We start from the raw sequence: 27,778 nt of genomic DNA, 5'->3' as shown, positions 1-27,778 counted from the left end.
CGGATAATATATCTTAGAGACCTGTCCTTTTATCTTACTCCCTTCCCTTTTTTTTTTTTCACCCCAATCCTTTCTACCTCTTTTTCCTTGATCTCCACTTTTGATGTACATCTATGGTCAAACCAGTCTGTCTTTCACAGCAGAACTCACATATGTACCTCCCTTACTGGAAAGAGGCAGAGGGCCTTCTCAGCGATGCTGCCCTACACATACCATCAATTAAAAGGAGTTGTGGACCACCCAAGAACTACAGCTTGAATTAAGTTCAGCTCTGAGCTCTTGCTCCTAAAGTAGGTGCTTTTATTACCCCAGAGCAATGTAGTTTATCTTTGCATTGCTACAGAGTTGATGAAGAAGCAATGTCCCCTAACATATTTGCCTAAAGTAGGTTTTTGTGATTCGTAAATGGCCCTTTGTCTGACAGTGCTGGAAAAAAAGGTTTTAAAAAAAAAAAAAAACACAGCAAGGAAGGATTACGAACATCGGAAGCAGAACAACTTATATGCCTTGATTCTAGAAGGCCTGTCAGTAGCACTTAACACCACTGATCATCTGATGTTCTTTGATAGACTGGTACTATCCATTGTATCAGCAAAACAGCACTGATCTCAAGTGGAACAGGATTTTTTCCCTCCAATACATCAAACATCATGAGCAGGGTATCCAAAATCTCGGCCTTGTCTCCCAATTTATTCAGTGCCAACATGACCCACAAACAACATGGGCTCCAACAATATTCCTACAAGATATGCTATATTATGTATGCTGACAACACAAACCTTTTTCTCAAGCTTAAACATAAAACTGCAAACTTCGGGTCACTGGCAGACACAAAAGGAAAGCTCCATGGAGGACTGAGAAATCACTGAGTCATAAAGAAAATTGTCAGTGGTGTTTAGAGCTGGTTAATAACACACTGTAGCTACTTGGAAACGGATTAAGCATAAGGTATGCCTGCAAGGGCGTTTTTGTGTTCAATTAAATGAGTTTCACCTGGGGGTGCACTCTGATCACATCCCGAAATGTGATTCAGAATTTCTGGGGTGATTGGTAAGAGTACAGGGAGTGCAGAATTATTAGGCAAGTTGTATTTTTGAGGATTAATTTTATTATTGAACAACAACCATGTTCTCAATGAACCCAAAAAACTCATTAATATCAAAACTGAATATTTTTGGAAGTAGTTTTTAGTTTGTTTTTAGTTTTAGCTATGTTAGGGGGATATCTGTGTGTGCAGGTGACTATCACTGTGCATAATTATTAGGCAACTTAACAAAAAAAAATATATACCCATTTCAATTATTTTTCATTACCAGTGAAACCAATATAACATCTCAACATTCACAAATATACATTTCTGACATTGAAAAACAAAACAAAAACAAATCAGTGACCAATATAGCCACCTTTCTTTGCAAGGACACTCAAAAGCCTGCCATCCATGGATTCTGTCAGTGTTTTGATCTGTTCACCATCAACATTGCGTGCAGCAGCAACCACAGCCTCCCAGACACTGTTCAGAGAGGTGTACTGTTTTCCCTCCTTGTAAATCTCACATTTGATGATGGACCACAGGTTCTCAATGGGGTTCAGATCAGGTGAACAAGGAGGCCATGTCATTAGATTTCCTTCTTTTATACCCTTTCTTGCCAGCCACGCTGTGGAGTACTTGGACGCGTGTGATGGAGCATTGTCCTGCATGAAAATCATGTTTTTCTTGAAGGATGCAGACTTCTTCCTGTACCACTGCTTGAAGAAGGTGTCTTCCAGGAACTGGCAGTAGGACTGGGAGTTGAGCTTGACTCCATCCTCAACCCGAAAAGGCCCCACAAGCTCATCTTTGATGATACCAGCCCAAACCAGTACTCCACCTCCACCTTGCTGGCGTCTGAGTCGGACTGGAGCTCTCTGCCCTTTACCAATCCAGCCACGGGCCCATCCATCTGGCCCATCAAGACTCACTCTCATTTCATCAGTCCATAAAACCTTAGAAAAATCAGTCTTGAGATATTTCTTGGCCCAGTCTTGACGTTTCAGCTTGTGTGTCTTGTTCAGTGGTGGTCGTCTTTCAGCCTTTCTTACCTTGGCCATGTCTCTGAGTATTGCACACCTTGTGCTTTTGGGCACTCCAGTGATGTTGCAGCTCTGAAATATGGCCAAACTGGTGGCAAGTGGCATCGTGGCAGCTGCACGCTTGACTTTTCTCAGTTCATGGGCAGTTATTTTGCGCCTTGGTTTTTCCACACGCTTCTTGCGACCCTGTTGACTATTTTGAATGAAACGCTTGATTGTTCGATGATCACGCTTCAGAAGCTTTGCAATTTTAAGAGTGCTGCATCCCTCTGCAAGATATCTCACTATTTTTGACTTTTCTGAGCCTGTCAAGTCATTCTTTTGACCCATTTTGCCAAAGGAAAGGAAGTTGCCTAATAATTATGCACACCTGATATAGGGTGTTGATGTCATTAGACCACACCCCTTCTCATTACAGAGATGCACATCACCTAATATGCTTAATTGGTAGTAGGCTTTCGAGCCTATACAGCTTGGAGTAAGACAACATGCATAAAGAGGATGATGTGGTCAAAATACTCATTTGCCTAATAATTCTGCACTCCCTGTATGTAGGAATGCTAGGAAAGAAGGTGTTTCTCTTCAGGCTGCTGTTTGCTGGGGATTTGTGAATTGGAAGATGTGACCGGGAAACAACCATTGCTACACAGCTGTTTCCCAGAGTCATTACAATGAATAGCCTTTACCACGCATAACATTACAAAGAAATGTAATGGTATGCATGGTAAGGGCTATGCGTTGTAATGCCACTGAAGGCTTTCAGCGTCATAAGAGGAAACAGAAAGATCATTCGGTTTCCTCAGAACGACCTGCTACACACCTTAGGAGTGAGTTAAGGGAGATTGGTCCTGGGATGGGGGGTACTGTTTTAGGGAGAGGGCTGAGGTGGGGGGGGCGTTAGGTTTTAGGGTGGGGAAGAAGTAAGGTGAGGATGATTGGGTCTGGGGGTTACTGTTTTAGGGAAGGGGAGGGGGAAGGTTTTAGGGCGGGTAGGAGTAAGGTGAAGGGGAATGGGGGTGGGTGTACTGTTTTAGGGAGGGGTGTGGGCAGGCGGGTTAGGTTTGGGGTAGGAGTAAGGTGAGGTGGATTGGGTGTGGGGTACTGTTTTAGGGAGGGGGTAGGGAGTTCAGTTTTAGGACGGGGTAGGAGTAAGGTGAGGGGGATTGGGTCTGGGGGTACTGTTTTAGGGAGGGGGTTTGGTTTTAGGGCAGGGTAGGAGTAAGGTGTGGGGGTACTATTTTAGGGAGAGTGCGGAGCTGAGGGGTTAGTTTTAGGGGGGTAGAAGTAAGGTGAGAGGGATTGGGTCTGGGAGTGGGGGGATACTGTTTTAGGGAGGGGACGAGGTTAGGTTTTAGGGCAGAGGGGTAGGTTTTCGGGATCCGAGCAGGGGGGATTGGGCAGGGGGTGGGGGGTTATGTTTTAGGGTGGGGGAGGTTTTCAGGTTAAGTGCAGGCGGGGGTTGGGCTTGGGGGTGCGGTGACTGTTTTAAAGTAGGGGGCGGTTGATAGGTTTTTGGGATTAGGGCAGGGGGGATTGGGTCTAGGGGTGGGGGTATTGTTTGAGGGAGGGGCAGGGGTTAGGTTTTAGGGCGGGGTGGTGGTTTTTGAGTTTGAGGGGGGGTATTGGGCCGGGGGTGGGGACCTTTACTATGCTAATGCCTTTAAAACACATGCTTTTACAACCTAATAAATGCCTAGCACAAGTTCTGGAGGAGAAGTGGAGGTGGGGGGAGTTTATGTTGTTGCAGTTAAAAGAAAAAGGTAATGTGAGAAATAGTTAATGTTGTTGCAGTAAAAAAAAAAAAAAAAAGGCGGCAATGTGAAAATTATGGGTTAATATTTTTTGTGTAAATGTCCCAATAAAAATTTGATTGGAAGAACAGTTTAGGTGTTTTCCAGCTGTTCCTATCCCTCAGCAGCCTAACTAAATGAGCAAACATCTCAAGGTCTACCATGTAGTTTGTAATTCTTGTTCCACATCTAAAGGCACTGTGAGGCTATAACAAGGTAGTCTACAAATTTACACAAAAACACAACATAAAATAAAAAGAGACAACATGCATCTTTTAGAAAAACTAGGGCTCATCAAGCAGTCTTCACTGGGGATACACCTGTGAGGTTTCAGTAAACTTATAGACAGTCCGGTGTAGTTTACTAGTAGAAGAAAGAACAGAATACATTTGAGTCTGAGACAACAGCAAACTGACAAGACACACAATGGAGGACTAGCGTGCATGCCTCTAACAGCAAGCAACATGTCTAACTGCACAAGCCGAGCCGTTGAATTTACTGATGCTCGTTTCCTTTGACTTTTTTTCAATTAAAGGTCTGCACACAGATTCCAATGATGGCTCGACATGCATGCACGTGTTTGTGGACGCATGGTTAGCCCTCCTCTTAAGGTTTTTCATTATAATGTACAATACGTTTATCATTAAAATAAAAACAACATGGATTAAATTGAAAAAACGGTAACCAGTAGCGTAACCTCTAGAACAAGGTTACTGAACCCAATGATTATTTGTTACACATGGAATGCACAAGAAGACTCATTGGTCAACAAAACGCTCCAATATTTATTAAAAAACGACCACAGTAAGTTCAGGCGGAAATACATGAAAGAATTTATGCGCAGCCCGTATCAGCCTTGATCATTTGGCTCTTCACCATTAACTATCGCAGGAGTACTGTACGTAACATAACTAGGCAATGAATGCACTCTTTCCAGTGGACGCCTTAACCCTCTGCCCACTAGAGAGGAGGATGAACACGTTCGGCAGAGCCTAAGCACTTCTTTAAATCCCCCTTTCAGTACTGCTTCTTATAGCTCTTTTCCATAAAGTAAAACGAACCTGCGCTGCCCAGCCAGACTTAAAAATAATAAACGCCTTATAATCATGCAGCCTGCATCAAACAAGTGTTTTTTTTTCCTTTTACCTTCCGTTTAACAAAAGAGCTTTAAGATGAAGTGGCTAAATTTCCAAGAAACATTTATTTTAGCACACGGCAAAATGTTTCCGGTGTGGATTTGTGTTTTTGAATGACAAAATCTCACAAACAAACCACCACCCAGCTTCTTTCTTTTTGTCGTTTTTCTTTCGTTTGCGCACGCTATTTCCTTGCACACGACGATTTAACCGGTACGGTGCCTTAGACGAGATGATCTCGTCCAAGGCACCGGTTCCCGGGTGCCTTGGACGAGATCCCCTCGTCCTGCACCCAGCCCACCCACACCCCCCCGGTCGTGGATGGAAGGGGAATCCCTTCCCCTTCCACCCCCGACCCCCTCCTCGGCAATCCGAGGACGTCAGCGCGCTCACAGAAACGCCGATGTCATCAAGTATTGCAGAGGGACGAGCTGGAAGCCATTTGCTTCCAGCGCGTCGGGGAGAGAGGACTCGCAGGTGAGTCCTTCCCTCTTTGGGAGTTTAGGGGGGAACAGACATGGGCCTGTGCCTGTTTTCAGTGGATTCCTGCTAGACACCAGGGAAAATATTTTCGGCATGTTTTTCGGGAACAACCCCTTGGGCAAGGGTTGCTACCATTGGGGCTCATTTTTTTTCCTAATCAACCCCCCCGGGGCGGGGGGGGATGGTGGGGGCAGAAAACCACTAGACAACAGGGAAATTATTTTCTTAGGCAAGGGTCGCTGCCCCAGGGGCAATCATTTTTTTTATATGTTTCGGCCCCCCATGGTGCTAGATCGGCCATGTTTTTGGCCAATATGGCTCCTGGTGAGGGGGGGGGGGAGGGGAGATAGGAGGGTCGAAACCCACTAGGCACCAGGGATTGTGTGGTTCCCCCAAAGGGGGGAAATTTCATATTGGCCCCAAGGAGGGCAGAAACCACCAATACAGCAGGGATTATTTTTTTTGTTCCCCTTTTTTGATTAGTGCTGGGGGTGCCCCCTTTGGCAAGGGTCGCCCCCTAAAGGGGGCACAGACCTGTTGGCCAATTCTGACCCCCTTGGGGGCTGATCGGCCAATTTCTTTTACGCCCATCCACTTAGGCACCAGGGATCCTGTGTGTGTGCTTTGGGGACGGGGGGGGGGGGGGGGGGGCGGCACCTTTGGCAAGGGTCGCCCCCCCAAAGGGGGCACGTTAGTGATGGCCATTTCTGCCCACCTTGGAGGCAGATCAGCCTATTTTTTTAGGCACCAAGATGTCAGAGATTTTTTTTTTGGTTCACTTTTTTTTTGTGTGCTGGGGGCACCCCCATTCGCCCCCTTTGGCAAGGGCCCCCCCCCCCCCCCCCCAACAGGGTACAGAGCTGTTGGCCATTTCTGCCCCACTTGGGGCAGAAGCCACTTAGGCACCAGGGACAATTTCTAAGTTCTTGATGGCGGGGTGTCTGTCAACTGACGACGTATTTGTGATTATAACAGTTTATTTCTTCTTTTTGTTCTAGTTCAAAGCTTTTGCTTCCTTTGCTGTGGATCCTTGCGGTTTTAGCAGTAGTTGTCCTGCGGTTTGCATAGTTGCATGTATTAGGTAAGTGAAAGCAATTTACTCCAAAGGAGTATTGTTGACATGCACGAATGACATGTTTGTAGGTGGTGTACTTAATGCAGTATTGTGTGTGAAATTGTCCTTAGATTTGAGCACAATGATATTTGTGGTTGTCATATGTCTAATTTGCTTTTTTCTTTTTAGTGGGATATCATTGGTGATTGCTGTGTCTGTGCAGAGTAGTTGCTGGTGAGTAGTTTTTTCAGGCAAGTGAGTGGTATGGTTTTTAGTACATAACTATTTGTGATAAAGCTACACTGTGTTTATTACTTATTGTAGTGCTAGTTGTTGTTGGCAATCCATTTGTTGTTAGTGAGAATCATGGCTAGCCGCAGAGTGAACGCTCAGCAGGTTGTTGGCATGCTCTCTGAGTCGTCTTCAGACCATGATTATGAGACTGACTCTGCATCTGAGGCAGAGGAGGAAGTGAGAGATTCTGGCAGTGAGTTTTCTGTCTGAGAGTATTCTTCTGATGAGGAAGCTACACTCAGTGCAGATGAAGGGCCTGTTTTAGAGGAGGACATTGATGTGCCAAGAGTGCAGCAGCCTGGGGCTGAAGGGTTTCCCATTAGAAGACCTGACACCTGGATTGCCCCAAAGATGGAGCAGTCACAGTTACCTGCATTTACTGGTCTCCCAGGGTGTAGAATCAATACGGAAAACTGTTTGCCTGTCCATTTCTTTCACTTGTTTATGGACGATGTATTTTTGGAAGAGATTGTGGAGCAGACTAATTTGTATGTAGAGGAATATTTGAGGGACAACACTGCCAGACTTAGGCCTCAGTCTAGAGCTACTCAGTGGGTTCCCACATATCTGGAAGAGATGAAAGTTTTTAGGTTTGACTTTTTTGATGGGGTTGATCAGGAAGCCGTCACTGGCTTCTTATTGGTCTACTAGTCCCTTAATGGCAACAGCTATATTTCCTGCAACTATGACACATAATCGCTATTTGCTTCTTCTACGTATTCTGCATTTTGTAGACAATGCTTTAGCCTTGCCACGAGATCACCCTGATTGTGACCGTCTTTTCAAGATTAGGCCTGTCCAAGATTCTTTTGTAAATCGTTTTTCAGAGGTCTATGTTCCATGCAAAGAGACAAGTGTGGACGAGTCTTTGGTCCTTTTCAAGGGGCGTTTAGTTTTTAAGCAGTACATTCCTAGTAAGAGGGCACGGTATGGGATTAAATTGTATATACTGTCAGAAAGCAGTACAGGATGTGTGTATAATTTCCGGGTCTAAACTGGTAGGGATTCCAGTACTGACCCTCCTGGTTGTCCGGCCACTTTTGAGGTTAGTGAAACAATTGTGTGGGAACTTGGTAGACAACTTTTTAACAAAGGTCACCATATGTACGTAGATAATTTCTACACTGGAGTGCAGTTGTTCAAGGAGTTGTTTAGAGTGGACAATGTTGCTTGTGGCACAATCCGTTCTAACCGGAAAGGCTATCCAAGGGAGCTTGTCTGTAAAAAATTTGAGAGGGGACAGTGCAATGCCTTGCAGAATAATGAGCTGCTAGCTCTGAAATTTTCAGACAGGAGGGATGTGTACATGCTATCTACCATCCATGATGAGAGTACTTTCCCTGTGACTGTTTGGGGTCAGGCTGCGGAAGTGCGCAAACCTGCGTGCATTTTGGACTACAATAGGCACATGGGTGGTGTTGATAGAGTAGATCAGAGGTTGGAACCTTACACTGCTCTTCGTAAGTCTTACGTGTGGTATAAAAAGTTGGCCCTACATTTATTTCCTTTGGCAACTTTTAATGCTTTTATTGTGTTCAAGGATTGTTCACCAAAGTCAAGGATGACATTTGTTAAATTTCAGGAGTCAGTGACAAGAGCCTTATTGTGGTGGAACAGGCAAGAATTCCTAGAGTAGAAGTGGTGGAGGAAGTGGCTAGATTGAAAGATTGCCACTTTCAAGATCACATTCCTCCCACTCCCAAAAAAGACTTGCCCACAAAGAAATGTAGAGTATGTGCCCAGAGAGCAATCCGGAGGGAGAGCCGGATGTACTGCCCCGAATGCCCTATAAAGCCTGGGCTGTGTGTGCCCGGCTGTTTTAGAAGTTACCACACTAGGAAATATTTTGGGAAATACTGTGAGCATAAACTGGCAGTTTTATATTTTCATATGTTCAGTTTCACGGTTGGCATTACTGTCATGTATTTAGTTAGAGCTTTTGTGTTTGTAGTTTTGTACTTATTTTATAATTAGTTAGTGGTTTCTTTGTTGTTTATAAACAAAAAAAAAGTGATGGTGGTGTGCGAGGGGTGGCGCTTGGCTGGCGGTGTGCGTGGGGTTGCGCTTGGCTGGCGGTGTGCGTGGGGTGGCGCTTGGCTGGCGGTGTGCGAGGGGTGGCGCTTGGCTGGCGGTGTGCGTGGGGTGGCGCTTGGCTGGCGGTGTGCGTGGGGTGGCACTTGGCTGGCGGTGTGCGTGGGGTGGCACTTGGCTAGCGGTGCCAGCAAAACGCCTGTCCACACACTCATCAGCTGGTGTGATTGCTGTATCAGGCATGTGGGCGTATGAAAGTGATGGGCCCTTGACTGGTGCTGTCTGTCGATGCGAGTGTTGTAATGTGTTGGGCCGGTGGCTGGCGGTGTGAATGGTCTTGTGCATGTCATGTATGAAAGGTGTGTGAATGGACTGTAAAGCGGTTGGTACCTTGCCCTGGCCTTACAGCCACGAGCTGTGAGTATTTGGTTCAGTTTTTTGGCCTTTCAGTTATTACCAGTGCATTTCACTTTTGTGAAATCTCTTGTTAATAAAATTTGATCTACTGAACCATCACTCACCCTCGTGCCAAATCCAACCAGTATGTGTGGTAAAAATAAAAAAACCTGCTCCGCTGTAATCAGGCGTCGCAGCACACTTTTGACAAGCTAGGTGTCTCAGGTGGGACCCTGATGATGAAGCATGCCACCAACTTGGTTGGTCGGTGAGAGGTCTTTTTCACATAACCTAAGTGCGTTTCTTTTCACAATTTTAATGTTTGGCACATCACAGGCATATGTGGACACATCAAAATGATATATTACAAAACTACCTGTGGTTGGGGGGGGGGGGGGGCAGGCACCTATGTTTTTGGTCCTGGGTGCAGCTTTCATCTAGGGAAACCTACGAAACCCAGACATTTTTTTAAAACTAGACACCCCAAGGAGTCCAGGGAGGTGTGGCTTGTGTTGATGCCCCAACAGTTTCTTACCCAGACTCCTCTGCAAACATCAAAATTTGCTTTAAAAAAGCATATTTTCCTGACTTTCGTTTGTACGAACACCGCTCCAGCACAAAATTCCTACTCCCCAGTGTTCCCCTCAGTCTCCCAAGTAAAATGACACCTCACTTGTGTGGGTCACCAAAGCAGAGTCAGCCTAAAGATGTGTAAAAGAAGAATATGTGCTTATCAACCCGCTGTGCTATCCCCATAATCTCTACAAGTTTGTGGCCTTTTTCTGTTGTAGGCACCTGGCCCACCCACACAAGTGAGATATCATTTTTATTGGGAGACTTGGGGGAACGCTGGGTGGAAGGAAATGTGTGGCCCCTCTCAGATTCCAGAACTTTCTGTCACCGCAATGTGAGGAATGCATGTTTTTTTAGCCACATTTTGAGGTTTGAAAAGGATTCTGGGTAACAGAACCTGGTCAGAGCCCCACAAGTCACCCCATCTTGGATTCCCCTAGGTCTCTAGTTTTCAAAAATGCACAGGTTTGGTAGGTTTCCCTAGGTGCCAGCTGAGCTAGAGGCCAAAACCTACAGGTAGACACTTTGCAAAAAACACCTCAGTTTTCTGTCAAAAAATGGGCTGTGTCCACGTTGTGTTTTGGGGCATTCCCTTTCGCGGGAGCTAGGCCTACCCACAACAAGTGAGGTATCATTTTTATCGGAAAACTTGGGGGAACATAGAATAGCAAAACAAGTGTTATTGCCCCTTGTCTTTCTCTACATTTTTTCCTTCGAAATATAAAAGAGTGTGTAAAAAAGACGTCTATTTGAGAAATGCCATGTAATTCACATGCTAGTATGGGCACCCCGGAATTCAGAGAAGTGCAAATAACCACTGCTCCTCAACACCTCATCTTGTGCCCATTTTGGAACTACAAAGGTTTTCTTGACAGCTATTTTTCACTCTTTACATTTCAGCAAATGAATTGCTGTATACCCGGTATAGAATGAAAACCCACTGCAGGGTGCAGCTCATTTATTGTCTCTGGGTACCTAGGGTTCCTGATGAACCTACAAGCCCTATATATCCCCGCAACCAGAAGAGTCCAGCAGACGTAACGGTATATTGCTTTAAAAAATCTGACATTGCAAGAAAAAGTTACAGAGTAAAACGTAGAGAGAAATTGCTGTTTTTTTCACCTCAATTTCAATAATTGTTTTTCCAGTTATTTTCTGTAGGTAACCCTTGTAGGATCTACACAAATTACCCCTTGCTGAATTAAGAATTTTGTCTACTTTTCAGAAATGTTTAGGTTTCTGGGAGCCAGCATTGGTTTCACGCCCATTTCTGTCACTGGCTGGAAGGAGGCTGAAAGCACAACAAATCGTAAAAATGGGGTATATCCCAGTAAAATGCCAAAGTTGTGTTGAAAAATTGGGCTTTCTGATTCAAGTCTGCCTGTTTCTGAAAGCTGGTGATTTTAGCACCGCAAAACCTTTGTTGATGCCATTTTCAGGGATAATACCACAAAAGCCTTCTTCTGCAGCCCCCTTTTCCCATTTAAAAAAAAAAACAACGACATTTTCACTGTATGTTGGCTAATTTCTTGGCCTCTTTCAGGGGAACCGACAAAGTCTGGGTACCTCTAGAATCCCTAGAATGTTGGGAAAAAAGGACGCAAATTTGGCGTGGGTAGCGTATGTGGACAAAAGGTTATGAGGGCCTAAGTGAGAACTATTCCAAATAGGCAAAAAAAGGCCTGGCTCAGGAGGGGAAAAGACCTGGCAGCGAAGGGGCTAAGGTTTTTAATCTTTCAAGTTTTTTTCATAGTCAACACTACAAACCTAGTACAGTGTCAAAGTACGTGCATAGAGTACCCCTATTACGAAGCTATGGTTCTCAGCGTAAGAATAGCAGCATTTGTTAATGATGCTGCTAGCAAGCATACATTACTGTTACAGCACATAAGTATGAGCACTTTCATAAACACTTGTACATTCAATGTGTAAACGTACAACTGTGAAAGTAAATCCAGCAGGCGAGTCTCGGAGCACAGTCATCCTAATAACCTGTCACTTCGTATGTCCATTAGAAGTTTGGGGGCTCATCTAAGTTCTTACTCGGGGAACATCAAGGCAGATCGATTAGACAACACTTACAAATAGCCACACGACCAACAGAACTGTCGTCCTCTTCAGCCAGTTTGTCTATTTTGACCCACTCTGCATGTCTGATAACAGAGCACACCCAAAGAAAATACAGAACCTTTTCACATCATGGACAACATTTATCCAGTACCAACCTCAAAACAAGGAACCTGAGATGTGAACAATCTTTTTTCCTGATTGGTTATAATCCTAATACACACGTGTGCTTACCTGTCCAATTTACAAACCAGAAAGTTAGCAAAGAGCGCCAACCCTTTGTCCCAGAAGGAGGGCATTACCCACCACACATACCAGAAATCAAACGTTTCTGCTGCACACTTTGGACAGGATTTATTTTATGGACCATGGAGGCTTTATCGGCTCTAATCACACATTTATAGGTTATCAATTTTAATCTGTCATAAAGAGATACTAGTTTGTTATGTTTACATGTTTTTATCTGGTCTGTACTGCAATCTGTACTCCCAAATATTCCGCTCACTTTGTCCTGGCTTTACAGTGGTCAGGCCTGGGTCCAGCTTCATAATGTAAAGCAATTATAGCTATACCTCTACATCCTTGTCAGCCCTATCTCGGTCTCTCAGACATTTGTGAAAGAGCCCAATGGTCTACTGACAATTGCAACTAAACTAGCAAATTAGAGGAAACCCACCTATTTCGTAATTCTTCAAAAGTTCATAACCAACCCCCTTCATAGAGATGTCTTATTTTAAGTCTAACTATGCCTATTTTCTCTCTTTGTAGGCAGAAACCGTCTAGTGCAGGCTCTACTACCTTGTTTTAGGAGTTCTGCCATCATACTATCATTTCTTCGTAAGCCGGAGTCACAGGTCTACATATGTCTGTATCAAAGTCACAGTCCCTAGCAATATTTTAGAGTCTTTGACTGATTATAGTTAAACCGAGAAAAGGTTCTTGCTATTAAGGTCAGGTTTTTCTGAGCTCTGGTCCAGGGGACAGATTCCATACAGTTCATTACACGTCAGTCACAGGCCATGACAAAAGAACTCAAGCGCAGGGCCTCTAGACCACCCCTACTAGCATGACCATCCATGAAGAATATGTAAGAATTCTATCTGCTTAAAATAGTTTCGAGGTATTAACAAAGGCACAACTTGAAAGATATTAAATAAAACCTGTGGTGGAGAACCATTTTAGCCAGTGACAGCAGATGAAAACGTATGCTAGTTCACATATGTGATATTTCTTTCATTTGATTAAACGTGATCCAAATGTCTAAATATTTAAATGATTGATTGATACTGATAGGTAGCTCATTCAGTTGTTCAACACCACAACCATGAAGTGACCAGAATATCATCTTCCCCAGTTAACATTAGTATGGATAATATCAATTCTCAGTCAGTTTCAGAGCAATAAGGAACACCACAGAAGCAAATCATCCACATTTTGCAAACATTTAGATCCTGTGATACACAATGAACAAGTTATTTACCTTCGGTAACACTCTTTCTGGTCGAAATTCTAGCTGGCTGCAGATTCCTCAACTTTTCAATATTCTCTAGGTGTCAGACTGGACCCAGAAACTTTTCAGTAGTACCTCTGCAACCGGGAAGTACACCTTGAGGCTCTGCACTGATGCTGTTCCGCTCCAGAAGTGAAGTGCGGGCATATAAGCACCAGTCCTGTGTGCTGACATTAGTTACTTTGAGGCTGGTCGCGCGCCCTCAGACACAGAGCCCCAAAAGCAAATCAGTAGAGAGTGTGCAGATTCCTAGACTTATTATCTTATTAAATGAGTCCCAGCACAGAACAGGGAGAATGAGAGGGCCCGGTGGGAATCTGCAGCTGGTCTCCATCAGAAAAAAATGTTACTGAAGCCAAGTAACTTGCTCTTCTGATAGAGACTTTTAGCCGCAGACTTCTCACCTTTTGAGTAGATAGCAAAGCAACACCTAGTCAGAAGTGGGTCTGCAGATAGACTCAAACCAGAAAGTTCTGCAGGACCGGGCAGGCAAAATGCTCCTCCTGGCAAACCTGACTGTCCAGCAATAATGGTTTGTGAATGCATGGAGGGATGCCAACGTAGCTGCCTGGCAAATGTTTCGGACAGGGACTATGCACCAATGCAGTGATAGCAGTTAAGGCACTTGTAGAATGAGCAGGCACTCCTGAAAGCTGCTTCGTTGGTAGTGAGTAGCAAATCTTAATGTAGAACATGATCCAGCAGGAGATGGTCCTCTCCTGCGCAGCCTTGCCTTTCTTTGCTCCAGTGAACCGCAAAAAGAGCTGATCATCCACTCTGTGTCTTTGGTATGAACTATGGAGAAGTTCAGTTCTTCTGGGGGTTCCAGAAATATAGTCTCTCCTCCTCCTCACAGGGGTGAGGCAGAGCGTAGAAGGCTGGCATGGTGTTGGTCTGGCATAGGCGGAAAAGGGGGGTGAGGGATGGCAGAGAATGGTTTGGCCCAAGCTGTCAGTAAGATATCTGTCAGTGTCTCGTTAAAGGGAAGAGTGGCTTGGATGAAGTTTGCCCAGTTGGAGGACTTCCGTAAAGATATATGTTTTCAGCTCCAATTTAGGGAGCTGAAGTTCAAGTACCTCGGTTGCCCTACACATCACCATGGTTTAGGACACGGCTTATTCTGTGGCTGCTTGGCCAGAAGGAGAAAAAAGACCAATCTTTGGGGAGGTATTGAGGTCATTGGCCTACAGCAAGTCCTCGTACCAATTGTCATCTTGGTAAGATGGAGCAAACTCATCACCCCGTCATAAGCATTATCAGAGTCAGTTTCAAAGAGGAAAGAGAGAGAATATTGTAGAGGCTGCTGTAAGTCAAGTCGGAGAAGTGGCGCCTTGGTCTGGTTCGAGCGCGACATAGGTCAAGGTTGGACTGGCATTGGAAAGGACAATCGGGGCTGCACCTTCCAGCAGCAAAGTCAGTGTTGCCGTGTCCTGGGCCTGCATGGGTTGTGGCAGTGGAGTCTGAACAAGAATCTGAGGCAGGGAAAGAGTGGAGGGCATAGCTGACGCTAAGGGTGCACCTTGGGGCCCAAAGGCACATAAGAGGGAGTCGGCAAAGGTTCAAAGAGCCAAAGCGTAGCAGCGCAGAACTCTTTGATCTGATGGAGGGTGGCTGATGGCCCTGGAAACTCTGGTTGGCCAGAGGCAGCAGTGGCATCTGCTCATAAGTAGGCAGACTTAATGTACAAGATCGAAAAGGTGGTGCCGCACCTGCGACTAATCAGACAAATGCGAGTGGAGCAAAGGAGAGTAATGCCGCTTTAACTTCTTGCGTTTTTTTACACTTACCCAAGGACTTGGAGCGTGACGAAGTCCAACCCTCCGTCAACTCCGGGAACAGACCGAGAGAGAAGTCTGAACGCACAGTGGCATTTTAAACTGTGTCATCATGGACTCTTCTAATACATGGAGATGTTGAATTTCACCTCGGTTCCGGGATGGACTTCTGGTTCATCGATGCGGAATCTCTTCAGGTCTTAGTGTCATGGCTCGACCCCAGGCATCACATGTACACCTGATGGGAACGTGTCACAGGCATTTTTTTTGCAACAGTCCCTATGGGGCTTTTAATCTGTCGGTTTAGTGGTTATATCCCTTGTACACTGTAGAAATGTAGTTTGAAAATTGAGGTAAAGTTTCCGGGAGACGAGAGGTAGTCCGGATCTACATCTAGAGGTGCGGTGTAGGAAGCTGGCTCTGTATATACTATATCAAAATGAGATATAGTGTGCACAGAGTCCAGGGGTTTCCCAGAGGCTTAACAGAGGCTAAAGTAGATCATACTAATGCTCTCTTTTGTGGTAGTGTGGTCCAGCAGTTAGGCTTTTCAGAGGGTAGTGCAAGGCATTTGTTGTACATACACAGACAATAGAAGAAGCACACACTTGATGACTAAACTCCAGACCAATGTTTTTTTTATATATTTTCTTTATTTCTAGAACTATAAGATTCAGGTTGCAGGTAAGTAGTTCAATAGATTTGTATTTCACACATGTATCAACAGTACTTTGTTTGAAATCGATAAGTTATACAGTTCAATCTGTTTTAAAAATGGGCACTGCAATTTTCAGAAACAGTTTCTGGGGCAGAGAAAAGTTAGATTGTTTTACAGGTAAGTGCAACACTTACAGTTTCAGTCTCTGGTTTTAGGAAGTCCACCGGTTGGGGTTCAAGTAAACGCCAAACACCCACCGTCAGCAACACTGGGCCGGCCGGGTGCAGAGGTCAAAGATGAGCAATTTTAACGTGGCCTCCTTTGGAGACAGGGGGTACTCAGAATCAGGTCTGCATGTAGGTAAGTACCCACGACTCGGAGGGAAGACCAGGGGGGATTGCAGAAGCACTGGAGGCGCCACAAGTAGGCACCAAACACATCCTCAGCAGCAGAGGGGCGGCTGGGTGCAGAGTGCAAACAGGACGTCGGGTTTCCGATGCTGGTCTAAGAGGGGACCCCGGGGTCACTTAGAGGCTGCAGACGAGGTCCAGGGGGTGTCACGGGCACACCACCGGGTGGACAGGGAGGAGGGCCCCCTGCTGAATGTTGCTGCACTGGAGGTCGGTTCTCCAAGGCCCAGGAGCTGAAGGTGCAGAGTGTCTTTAGGTGTTGGAAATCTTAGTCCAGAGCTTCGCGGTCAGGGGGGTCTTTGGGATGCCCTCTGCAGGTGTCGTTGTGGAGGGGTGGAGAGGTCAACCTAGGGTGGGAACTTGCTCGCAATCGCCTGGGGACCCTCTCTAGCTGGGTGGGCCACCTGGACACGGGCTGTGGGCATCGGGTGCAGAGTGGTCAGGACTCACGCATCCGGAGTGAGGTGGGAGTCCTTAGTTGTTGGTTTTTCTTGGGCAGGGCTGCTGTCCTCTGGAGTTCTTGGTAAGTTTGGGTGCAGGGCAGTCCTCTGGAGCTGAGCAGAGGTTGTTGGGTCCGCTCGACGAGTTGAGGTTCTTTTGCAGGTCCTTTGAAGCGGGAGACAGGCCGATAGGGCAAGGGCCAAAGCAATTGTCTTCCTTCTTCTCTGCTGGGGGTTTCAGTTAAGCAGGCTTTCTTCTTCTTGTAGGTCGCCAGGAATCTGGTGCGCTGGATTCAGGGAAGCCCTTAAATACAAGATTTAGGGGCTTTACAGGGGTCAGAGGGCAGTAGCCAAGATGGAGGATTCTGCAGTGAGGGGGGGCACTTCAGCTCTGGACATCTTAGGGGTGGTTACAGCTGAAGCGGTCACTGTTTCCCGCCGAACTTGCAGCCAAAAGTGGGGCTTTGTCTGGGGACAGACATCTCCCCTAGCTGGAGTGCCCTGGGGCACTGTAAAATGAGGCCTGAGCCTTTAAGGCTCACCGCCAGATGTTACAGTTCCTGCAGGGGGAAGGTGTGAAGCACCTCCACCCAGAGCAGGCTTTGTTTCTGGCCTCAGGGAGCACAAAGGCCTTAACCCCATAGGGTCAGAAACTTGTCTGCTAGTGGCAGGCTGGAAGACTAGTCAGTCCTTCACTAAAGAATGTGGTAAAATTCAGGGGGCATCTCTAAGATGCCCTCTATGTGCTTTTTAGAATAAATCCAACACTGGCATCCGTGTGGGTTTATTGTGCTGAGGAGTGTGATACCAAACTTTCCAGTATTCAGTGAAGCCATTATGGAACGGTGGAGTTTGTAATGACAAACTCCCAGACATATACTTAGTATGGGCACACTGCACTTACAATGTTTGAGAATGGACTTAGATGCTGTAGGGGCATATTGCTCAAGCAGCTATGCCCTCCCCTGTGGTATAGTGCACCCTGCCGTGGGGCAGTAAGGCCTGCTAAAGGGGTGACTTACCTATGCCACAGGCAGTGTTTTGTGGGCATGACACCCTGAGAGGGATGCCATGTCCACTTTGTAGTTTCCGCTCCACCAACACAATCTGCAATGGCAGTGTGCATGTGTTTGGTTAGGGGTCCCTCAGGGTGGCATAACATGCTGCAGCCCTTAGGGACACTCCCTGGTCACAGGGTCCTTGGTACTACTGGTACCTTTTACAAGGGACTTATCTGTGTGCCAGAGGTGTCCCAATTGTGTAAACAATGGTACATTTTTAGGGAAAGAACACTGGTGCTAGGGCCTGGTTAGCAGGATCCCAGCACACACTCACTCAAGTCAGCATCAGTATCAGGCAAAAAGTGGAGGGTAACTGCACCAAAGTGTCAGTTTCCTACACGCGGAAAGAAAGAAGCAGATGTCAGTATGCAGGTGTGGCACGTCTTTAGACCCTGCACGTCTTTTCTGTAGAGGAATGGCAGCAGTGCAGAGCTGCAAGCTGCTACCTTCTGGCACACAGAGGTACTGCTGAAAATGTTCCAGGTCCAGTCTAACACCTGGGGAATTTTCAAAACGTGAGAAATCTGTGGCTAGAAGTCTCTATCAGAAACTGTATTCCTTGAGCCTATACCTCATTATGCAGGCTAGTCATTCAGCTACCAGAGCGTAAGAAGAGTAAGCTCTGCTGCTGTGTGGTCCTTGCTTATAGATACCACTCCAGAAATCATCTTATTGGTCTTAATTTGCATTACCTGTCCAGTGTAAAATAATTTAAACCTATTCCTAAATTCAGACCCATGATGGGATATGGCCAGAGCCATTTTGATGTAAAGCTAGTAAAATATATCAAAAGACTAGGGATGGCCTTAGAACCACGATTCTCTTCCCCATAAATTGAATTTATGAAAAGATTACCTTAACAAAAAAATAAGAATCCAAATATTTAGCTAACTTTTCAAGATTACTTTCTTTATTGACTAAACAATACTGTCTCTGGAAACTATTCTCAAAACAAAAACAAAGGCAATATATGAGAACATTTAAAAAAACAAAAGCAGTATAGTAACTTCAGAATTAACAACATAGACCACATCTTACCTTAACATCTCTGTGAATTATGTTGTTGTCATGACAATAGCGTAATGCTTCCAGTATCTGTCGCATGTAATGACTGCAGAAAACGAAAAAGTATACAGTCAGGTTAAATAGTGCATGCCAGAACAAATCATTTGCTAGCAAAAAGTACCATGAAAAAGATGGCTGTCTAGACACAAAGGACTGCAACAAAGCTTTTCCCAGGCATAAGACTTCCACCTGGAAATTATGTAACATGAATATGTGTTAACAGTACACAACTGACGAAGCACAATTAGCTGTGAAGTGTGTTTTGCCTATGCAAAACGACAAACTACAATAGAAGGAAACATAAAAAGTTCACCGGGTAGGTTGAATAATATTCTAGCACCCTACACCATTCATTCTTTATTAAAATACTGTAACAGAGGATGAGGTGAAATATATTAATCCTTGATAGTAAATTATGTTTAGTATTCAGACCGGAAGACAAATGTATGTTTCTCTCTACCAGACATCAATATTAAAAGTTCTTATTCTGCCACATAAATTATTACTGCAATAATTGTAACAAATACATAAGGGTAAGCATTAGCAGTGTCTCTATGACCAAGTTAAACCATCATAATTAAGATAGTGGGTCCAGCCTCATTTTACCACTTCTGCAAATCATAACTGATTTAAAGAACAATGGTAACAGACACAAGATAATAAAAATTACAAAGACCTACTTGAATGAGTGCAAACATCTTAATCAAGACATTAAGACCAGCATAATACCTTTAACAAATTTGTGATTCCGGAGGCTAACTTTGAGTATTAGTCGACTGAGATAATCCAAAATTACAACATCAATGTGCTTAGTATGCTACCGCAAGAAGCTAATGTGGTCTTGGAAAATTTAGAATTAGAAGGGGAGGCAAGGAAGCTAGTATATCACAACTACAATTTACACTGTTAGATATTTATCAATACGGCTTGCTATATAATAGTCTCTTCAGAACACAAGTCTTTATTGCATTTAAAATATCACTATATAAACATTTCGCTCCTAGTAATCTTTAATATTATTAGGATTTATAAGTTGCAGGAACCAGTTTATTTTACACTACATACATTTGGTTTGCCCCTACTAAGAATCGTTAAAAGGTTTACAATAAAATGTGGATGTAAGGCTTCTGCAAATTACTACCAATTTCACAAGTTTCCAATAATTAGGATACATATTCTCTGTACCTTAACAGTAGCATACACTTCCCTTATAGCCAAGCAAAGGGGTCAGATAATTCAGTATTATTTCATTAAGGAAGACAACACTTCATGCAAAGTACCCCAAGTATCCTATAATATAAAATGTGTTTAAAAAGGTATGGACTGGGGCAAGAGGTAAAGCTCTAGAGCTCAGCATCTAATTTACAATACAAACATCACTTTCTTCTGTAGGTTCCCCCAAGATGCCCAGAAAATGAGCTGAAAAGTGCAGTAGATGGCATACCTCTGGGTGGCCCTGAAACTGACACATAAAGGTGTTGTGAAACAAGGGAAAATCCAAATGTGGACCACATTTCATTTATGAAAGAAAAGACAGGCAGTGCTCTCTAAGCCAGTATCACCCATGACTAAGTAGCAACATCACTACATTGTGAGCTTGAAAATATTGATGATAAACAGATGAGGATGACTACATTTGTTATTAGATAGAAACTGAACCACAGAATAGGCACTGATCACCTAGAAGAAACCCATACTCTGGCACCTACATGCATTGTTGGTAGAGGAATAGGAAATACAGTTTGCAGTCACAGCCCTTGAAAAAGTCCCATTGGAGACGAAACACGTCGGCTAATGATCATGTACTTGGTTGGAAGCGTGTAAAAACAAAGACGACGAAAATATATAAGCGACCTTGGACTTGGAGACCGACTTTTCTGGTTATTCTCCTCAAACCATGTTATTTAAACAAACTGTTGGAGTGCTCCAGTACTATGGAATATTTTTTGCATTTTAATCAATCAAACTTACATCAGGCAACAAGTGTTTTAAGAAAGTGTTAGACATTTCTAGCAAATAAAGTAAATTTATGTATTTCTTATAGGTACTAGCCTAGAAATTATTGGAAATTTGAGAGAGATATTCCTGAAATGTTCCACGTTTGAGGAATTTGAAGAGAAAACCAAACAAAGATCAAAGGTTTTTGAATGCATTTCTACCTGGAAGTGTAAAAAAATATTTGTTTCTACTTGCTTATTTTTGGGAATAGTCCACCAACTAGTGGCGATCATCTTGTATTTTGCAGAGCTCAAAATACTGAAGTTTTCTGAACATTGGTCAAGGATTTATAGTGTGAAACATTTTTAGATTGTGGTAACAGCACACACACAACATGAAAAACAGCTAAAAACCACATGCATGCAGATGTCACCATTCCTCACACTTTTATTTATGTTATTGAATTCAAAGACAAGCACGCCTTTAAATAAGAGACGACAGTTGGGGTACTGCTAATGAGTACATAAGGAACTCAATAGATTTCAACTAACATCGAGATACGAAAAAACAGGAGAGTCGTTTGAGTAAAAAAACTGAAATCAGGCCTTCATTTACTGATCTACGATTCAAGCTTTGGCAAAACGAAGAAATTGGGAATTCAAACAAAATGGCATGAAGCAATTGCAAACACACAGTAGCAGTTAGGAAAGCAGTCATCAGCACACGTCATTAACATATAAACCCTGAGCATACAGGAAAAATAATACATTCACGCAACAAATGCATATTCTCTTCCAAATATATACACTTGGAAACCTAAAGTGCATTCGGGCCAATGGCAGTACATCTGGCCCAAGGATGGAGTATGCAGACTAAGCTACTTGGAAAGAGTCTTAAAAGCTACTTTTTAATACCACACTTAATCACATGACGGTGCTCTATTAAAAACAGATCCCCAAATAATCACGCTCGCATCGCAAGCAGCACACTTCACAAGGCAACGCGTCATTCAGGGTGAGTTAATGTTTGAGATCGCGCTATGGTGAGCCTTAATTGAAAGCACCCGAGCTGTATAAACAATTTTTGATGCTGCTCATATGATACAGTGGGGATGATTTGTGAAGACTTAAAAAATATACATAGACCAAACAATCTGTTCAATTAAAGGCTTTTATTCGGGCAACTCAGAACTTTGAATCACATAAAAAAATGGAACAGGAAATCCCTAAATTCGGGTTCTGCTGAAATCTCCCATTAATGGCGAAAAATACATGTGTCTGCGAGTTTCGCCCTTTAAAATAGAGTACTTAACGAGTAGAAGGGAAAACGTGTTGCGAGTGTGGATGGCATACGAGCGATTTATAGAGGTCTAGTTTAATTATGACATTTATATACCTCTCAGTTACTAATAGCTGTGCGTGTGGACAGGAGCTGGGTATTAAAGACAATTCCAAATATGGGTACTTGTAAGAAGCATACTTTTGATGCGTGCCTAGAAGGAATTTAACAGAATTAGGCGATTACCGAAACTGGAGTGAAATGAAAGAACTCGTCAGCAGGAGCTGTCAGCGGGGAACCGGAATGATGCATGACCCAAAAAACACAGGAATGTAAATCAGGAAATGTTTATCGAGAGGGCTATTTCAGTGCATGTGCTTTTCACGGAGAAACAGAGCCACCTCCTGGAGGGCTATATTTTTAGCTTTTCGTTCAGTCTCCTCAACGTGGTTAGCGCGTAACTACTGGTTCGGAAAAATGTTTAATGCTTTCAGAACAAGGTGGAAAGTTGAGCTGTATGAATAGTTTAGAGCAGTGGTTCTTAACCTTTTGACTTCTGTGGACCACCCACTTAATCGTTTCTGGAATCCAGGGACTCCAACTGAATCATTGTTGGAATCTGGTTAACCCCACTGGGTCATAACTGTAGTCCGGGGCCCTTAGTCTATGCAATTTCGATTATGTGAACAGGAAAGCAATGCACACATTTGCAGAAACAAAAACTCATCAAATACACATTTTGCTTCTTTATGAATATACACTATTAATTTAAAATTATTATATTCTAAGCTCCTGCGGACCCACAGAATAGTAGTTGTGGAACCCCAGGGGTCTCCAGACCACAGGTGGCTGAGAATAAGAGTTATGTGCCGCCCCACACCCCATCCTACCTAACACAGTGTTTGGTCCTTTTTCGATTGCTTAAGGGACAGTTAAGGTTTTTGGTCTGGTTGATGTATGAGTTCTATCGAGAGCAGGTATCGAGACTGACTGAAGTGTGTGCGTTTTGCCAGATATTGGGCTATTAAAAAGCTACATGCTTATAATTCTACTTCTCTATCGTGCGTGTTTTTATTACATGCATAAATACTACAATGTCTCCCACCATAAGCAAAATCTTCAAACATTTCATAAAAAGACATCTCTTCTGTAATTATGTATGCGTAATTTGTATAGAGCAAATTTAGAGGAACGACTGTGGAGCCAATTTGACTTAAACTAGACTTAAAACTAAAAAACTGATATTTGCACCATCCTGCATTTTCTAAAAAGCAGCAAACATAGGCAATGCTAATGGGTCTTATTATTACATTTAAGCGAGACCGACTGCACTGCCAATGCTTGTTTATTGTAAGTAGACTGACACAATAGATGCTTTATATGTCCCATTTCTGCTGCAGTTTTTCTAGTGACTACTAGATGGCACTAAAAGGCAGTAATTTGGTGTTGTTCAAAAGTGGCTTGGTTGACAATCCTGCGTTCAGAGACGGAAGAATAATACATCTAAAAGTGAAACCAAAAAGCGCTGTTTGGTGGGTCAAACACAGAAAGAAAGGAAAGTAACAAACAGAAGCCAGCTAAGTGAGACAGGCACATAAGTCATCCAAACTTGGGTAAGGATTGGTTCTGCAAAGTATGTTATACAAATGCAGTCTCCCGAAAGCTAGCTGGAGCAGCCGGTAGCAAGACCTCAACAAACATTTGCAATGCAATGGGTCTCGCATTTGCTCGAGTTGAAGCTATTAGCGTTGTAAACTACTAACCAGACTTTTCTTGTCACATAAACTGAAAAGTAAAAGTAAAAATATTTCACATATGCAAGCGGACAGTCGCCATGAGCGTGAAAGAGAGACAGGAAAGGAAACAGAAGTTTGCTCGCAGTGAAATGTATCGGCAAAAGTGCAATTATCCATGTAACCGGCAAAAGTAGAATTATCCATGTAACAGGGTCGATGTCATGCAAAGCACTCGACTACTGCCCAGCGACATCACGCTGCGTAGGAAATAAAAAGAAATAGTGCAAAAGCCATTCGGAAAACACAGAGCTTCAATGTTTTCAGTAGTTGACCGGTGCTGTAGAGGAGGGGTAAACACCAGAAAAGGCATGACGTATGCATGCCTTTCACTAATGAAATTAAACGAATTTTAAAAGGCAAGCTCATGAACCAACCAAACTGATGGGCATGGTTAAAAGCCCAGAGAGAGATTACAACAGGGGCAAGAGCTCTTGCGCACGCTCGACCCTCAAAATGGAAGAAAACATAAGGATAAGTAGAAGCCATTTGGTACTGCCATTTTACGACACACGCTCCTCCAGAGTCCACAACTGCTCTGAAGTAGCAGTTAGCCTTCATTTCCTTTTTAACATATCGGTTAGAAAAAGGATAGTGAACCTCATTCCCATGCCTATTCTCCTCACTTAACCATGATGGGAGGCATGGTGGTTATTAATGTTAAGATGGGGACAATAGAGAGCAAGGACTGCCAGTAACTAATTGCCTAACTCATAAAGGGACCGTCAGTAATATTTACAAAAACAAAAGTAGAATGGCAAAGTGACCCCCCAAATAGCAACATCCTTTTATTTATCACACTTAGAAACAGCAAAAACGGATATTACGTGCAATATAAAGGACACCTTGTTATAATGGCTATCATGTAAGCCAACAAGGGCATACGGAGTGTTTCAGGTTAAAAGAAAGGTAAAAATAGATCCTTAGATTTTAATTAAACCGATTTCGCAGAGACCTGACCAACTTTTGGAGTCAGAAGCAGGGCAGTAATGTATGACAAAAGAAGAGACTGATCTTACAGTGGCCACTCTACAAAGTTCACATAGTGAAGCCAGTTCCTTGTAGGCCAAGCAGGCCAAACTACTGTGGCACCAGTAGCTTCAGATAGCCTGCTATACAGTTTTGTTTAGCCCACAATAGGTATGTTGTGTCATAGATCATCACAGATCAATAGGTAGATTGGTTATTAAGCTTAAAGGTATCAACATTTCTCCTACTCTTTCTTTGCCTCTATTTTCTCTCTTTAAAAGTTTCTCGCACTCTTTCGAGGTAACTTCATCTGAGAACTAGACCAGTATCTCTCCCAGGTAAAAATGTGATTATTTAAAGCTACTTTGTGAAATAAATCAGGCTGCCACCTTAGATCAATCTGAGAAAAAGAACAGGACATCATCAGCTGCGTCACGTAGGAGAAATTTCCTTGAGTCCTTAAAGAAGGATATTTACTATAATTCTATTTGCGTAAGGGACTTGTGTGTACAGATATGAGCCTACCCAGTAACCAACACAGTCTTTATCCTGTGTGAGTAATAGAATATTTAGCTTTAACCTATTCCTGTAACTGTGGGAGGGTTCTATCTTACACATTATACATGAAAATGTTCTATTACACATTCCCGTTAAGTCGTCCTGGCCTCTGACGACTGATGCAACTTTCTGCAGCTCTCCTTGCTGCTTCCCTTATGCTTCCAGAACCAGCCCTTGTCTGTCTACACCGTTACCTGCACTTGTATATCACAAAACAATAATGTCCGTTTTACTTTTAGATCAACTACAAATGGCTCTAGACCTGAACTAATTTCTGTTTTAATAATACTTATTGTCTACCAGTTCAAGACTTCAGGTATGGAGTTATACTCATTGTGTGCATCTATTGGTAGTAACCAAGACACAGGTGCTAGTCTTGAAGGTTTCTTAACACTACCCAAATATGATTTCTACCATGAAGTTCACAGACCTACCACAGAGGATATGGGAGTAGCAGCTATTTTTCAATTTAATCCAGTGTTTCCCAAAACTGAGTCGCAATCCACTGGTGGATCTCCAGATGATTTTAAGTGGGTCACCAATAAAGATGCCTTTAAAATCTGTATTTATCGTATCACATTTGCTGCATTCAAAGATCAAGGTCAAATGGCACACTACGACTTCTGATAAATTGACACTTATGTTTTTCAACAAGGTGATTGGTATTTACAAACTCCTCTCATGTTACAGTCAGAGAAAGAAAAGTAAAGTGAATTATGTTACAATTTTGCTGAGGTATATGGCATTTGAAAGGAAAGGCTGTAGGATATAATTATTTGCAACACACAACAAAATGTAAATACCTGTAAATGAACTGTACACATTCAGCAGTCAGGAAAGCAACGTTTTTGGGCAATTCTGTTGTTAAATGGAATTAAGGATTTTAATAGGATCAAAACAAATCATTATAGTTTACTCGGTAAGCCACAAATGATAAATATTAATTGGAATCCAATTACCATGCATTATAATTTGTGTGCAAAATAGTTTTATTAGTAAAACTATATGTCTGTGATTGTGGCTGCGGACTGGTAGAATTTTTTGGGTGCAGATACCTACGATATTTTGTAATGCTAGATTTAATTTAATCAACTTTTACTTCCTGCACAGAGTGTACCTTAAACTGGGCATGATCAATACGTTTTACAGCACTGTCCGTTGTAGTATGTGCTAGGTGCAGGGGAGGAATCTGTTTCACTGGGTATGGGATTGCACATCCTTGTCGGAGTACTGGCCTGAAGTTGCAGCTTATTTAACAATGTTACCCACTGGAATATGTCATGTTCCCCAGTACTGTGCTTGCTGGGCTTATACCCACGTCAGGCCAAATATAAAACCACAACCAGATTTATTGAAAATGTATTGATACCAGCTAAGCGCCAGATAACGCTATATTAGAAGGCCATTAAGGGGCAGAGTATAGAAAAATGGAGAAAAGACCTTGTCAGATGGAAAATAAGGGTTGTGTTCTGTTGCATGAGGTAAAACAAGGGCAGGGATCTATATATATAGGGCAATCCTGGGATAATCTGCTGGAACGTATAAAGGATCCAGAGTCTTCATCTATGGTTGGTTCTTCCCCCAAATGAGTGATAGGTGTCTAGTAGGACCAGTTGGATTACATTGTAATGCACAGCACCCTGTTCAGACAACAGGCATATCACTGGGTGTGGCCCTTCTCTGCTCTTGAGCTGATTCTCCCTTGTCTACTGCTTGTTCTATAAACTTTGTTGCCACGTGGCATTGAAATAACACATCTGTTTATAAGTCGGCTTGGAACTAAGGGGGGTGGGCGGGGCATTTTGTTGAATATCCGTTGGACTGTTCGATGTGGAATAGAATCCGCTGCAACTCTGAAGTGGCTTAATAGCTGGTACTGTATATAGATTTGATATTGTAATGGACAGTTGGCTACATATAAGTTACTTGTATGCATATACCATGATTTGTATACCAACCATTACTGTAATACGTTGATGCTATTTTGCGGAAAACTCAATACATTCGTTCAGCACTTTTAAAACTTAGGCCTGTGCAAATTTAGAGTCCATTTCAATGGGAATCGTGCTGTCTGTAAATGACAGCACCTACCATATGATGCTTTAGTTCTATTTATAAAAATTGCACTGCCATGTCAATTGAAGCTGGGTGGGTCGCAACTGTTTGCGGTTTTAAAAATTGGGTTGCAATGCTAAAAGGTTTGTGAAACACTGATCTAACCTAACAATATAAGCTTAACCCATGTGTTTATGGTTCCTACAAGCATTTAACTATTAAATGTGTATTTCCTTGATTTAGAACGTATACTTCTATAACAAGGGAGTAATAGAATTATTTTACATGACTTCAATCTTTGGTTTAGCACACCAACAGATGGATATGCTTCTTACAACTTACATCTTGGGAAAAAACAAAATGCATTTTGA

At 43.2% G+C, this 27,778-nt stretch overlaps 1 protein-coding gene across 3 annotated transcripts in view; it reads right to left on the bottom strand.

The window, feature by feature from the left end:
* The window catches only part of CASK (calcium/calmodulin dependent serine protein kinase), a 1,258,500-nt gene that overhangs the window by 754,946 nt on the left and 475,776 nt on the right, over positions 1–27,778 (bottom strand). For all 3 annotated transcript variants that reach the window (XM_069204206.1, XM_069204204.1, XM_069204205.1), the window contains exon 5: positions 18,790–18,862. In XM_069204206.1, the coding sequence (XP_069060307.1) occupies positions 18,790–18,862 (73 nt within the window). The remainder of the gene's footprint in view (positions 1–18,789; positions 18,863–27,778) is intronic.

Source organism: Pleurodeles waltl, chromosome 8, assembly GCF_031143425.1.
Source record: "Pleurodeles waltl isolate 20211129_DDA chromosome 8, aPleWal1.hap1.20221129, whole genome shotgun sequence".
In the NCBI taxonomy this organism is placed as follows: domain Eukaryota; kingdom Metazoa; phylum Chordata; class Amphibia; order Caudata; family Salamandridae; genus Pleurodeles; species Pleurodeles waltl.
This window is presented reverse-complemented; position numbering and strand designations above follow the sequence as displayed.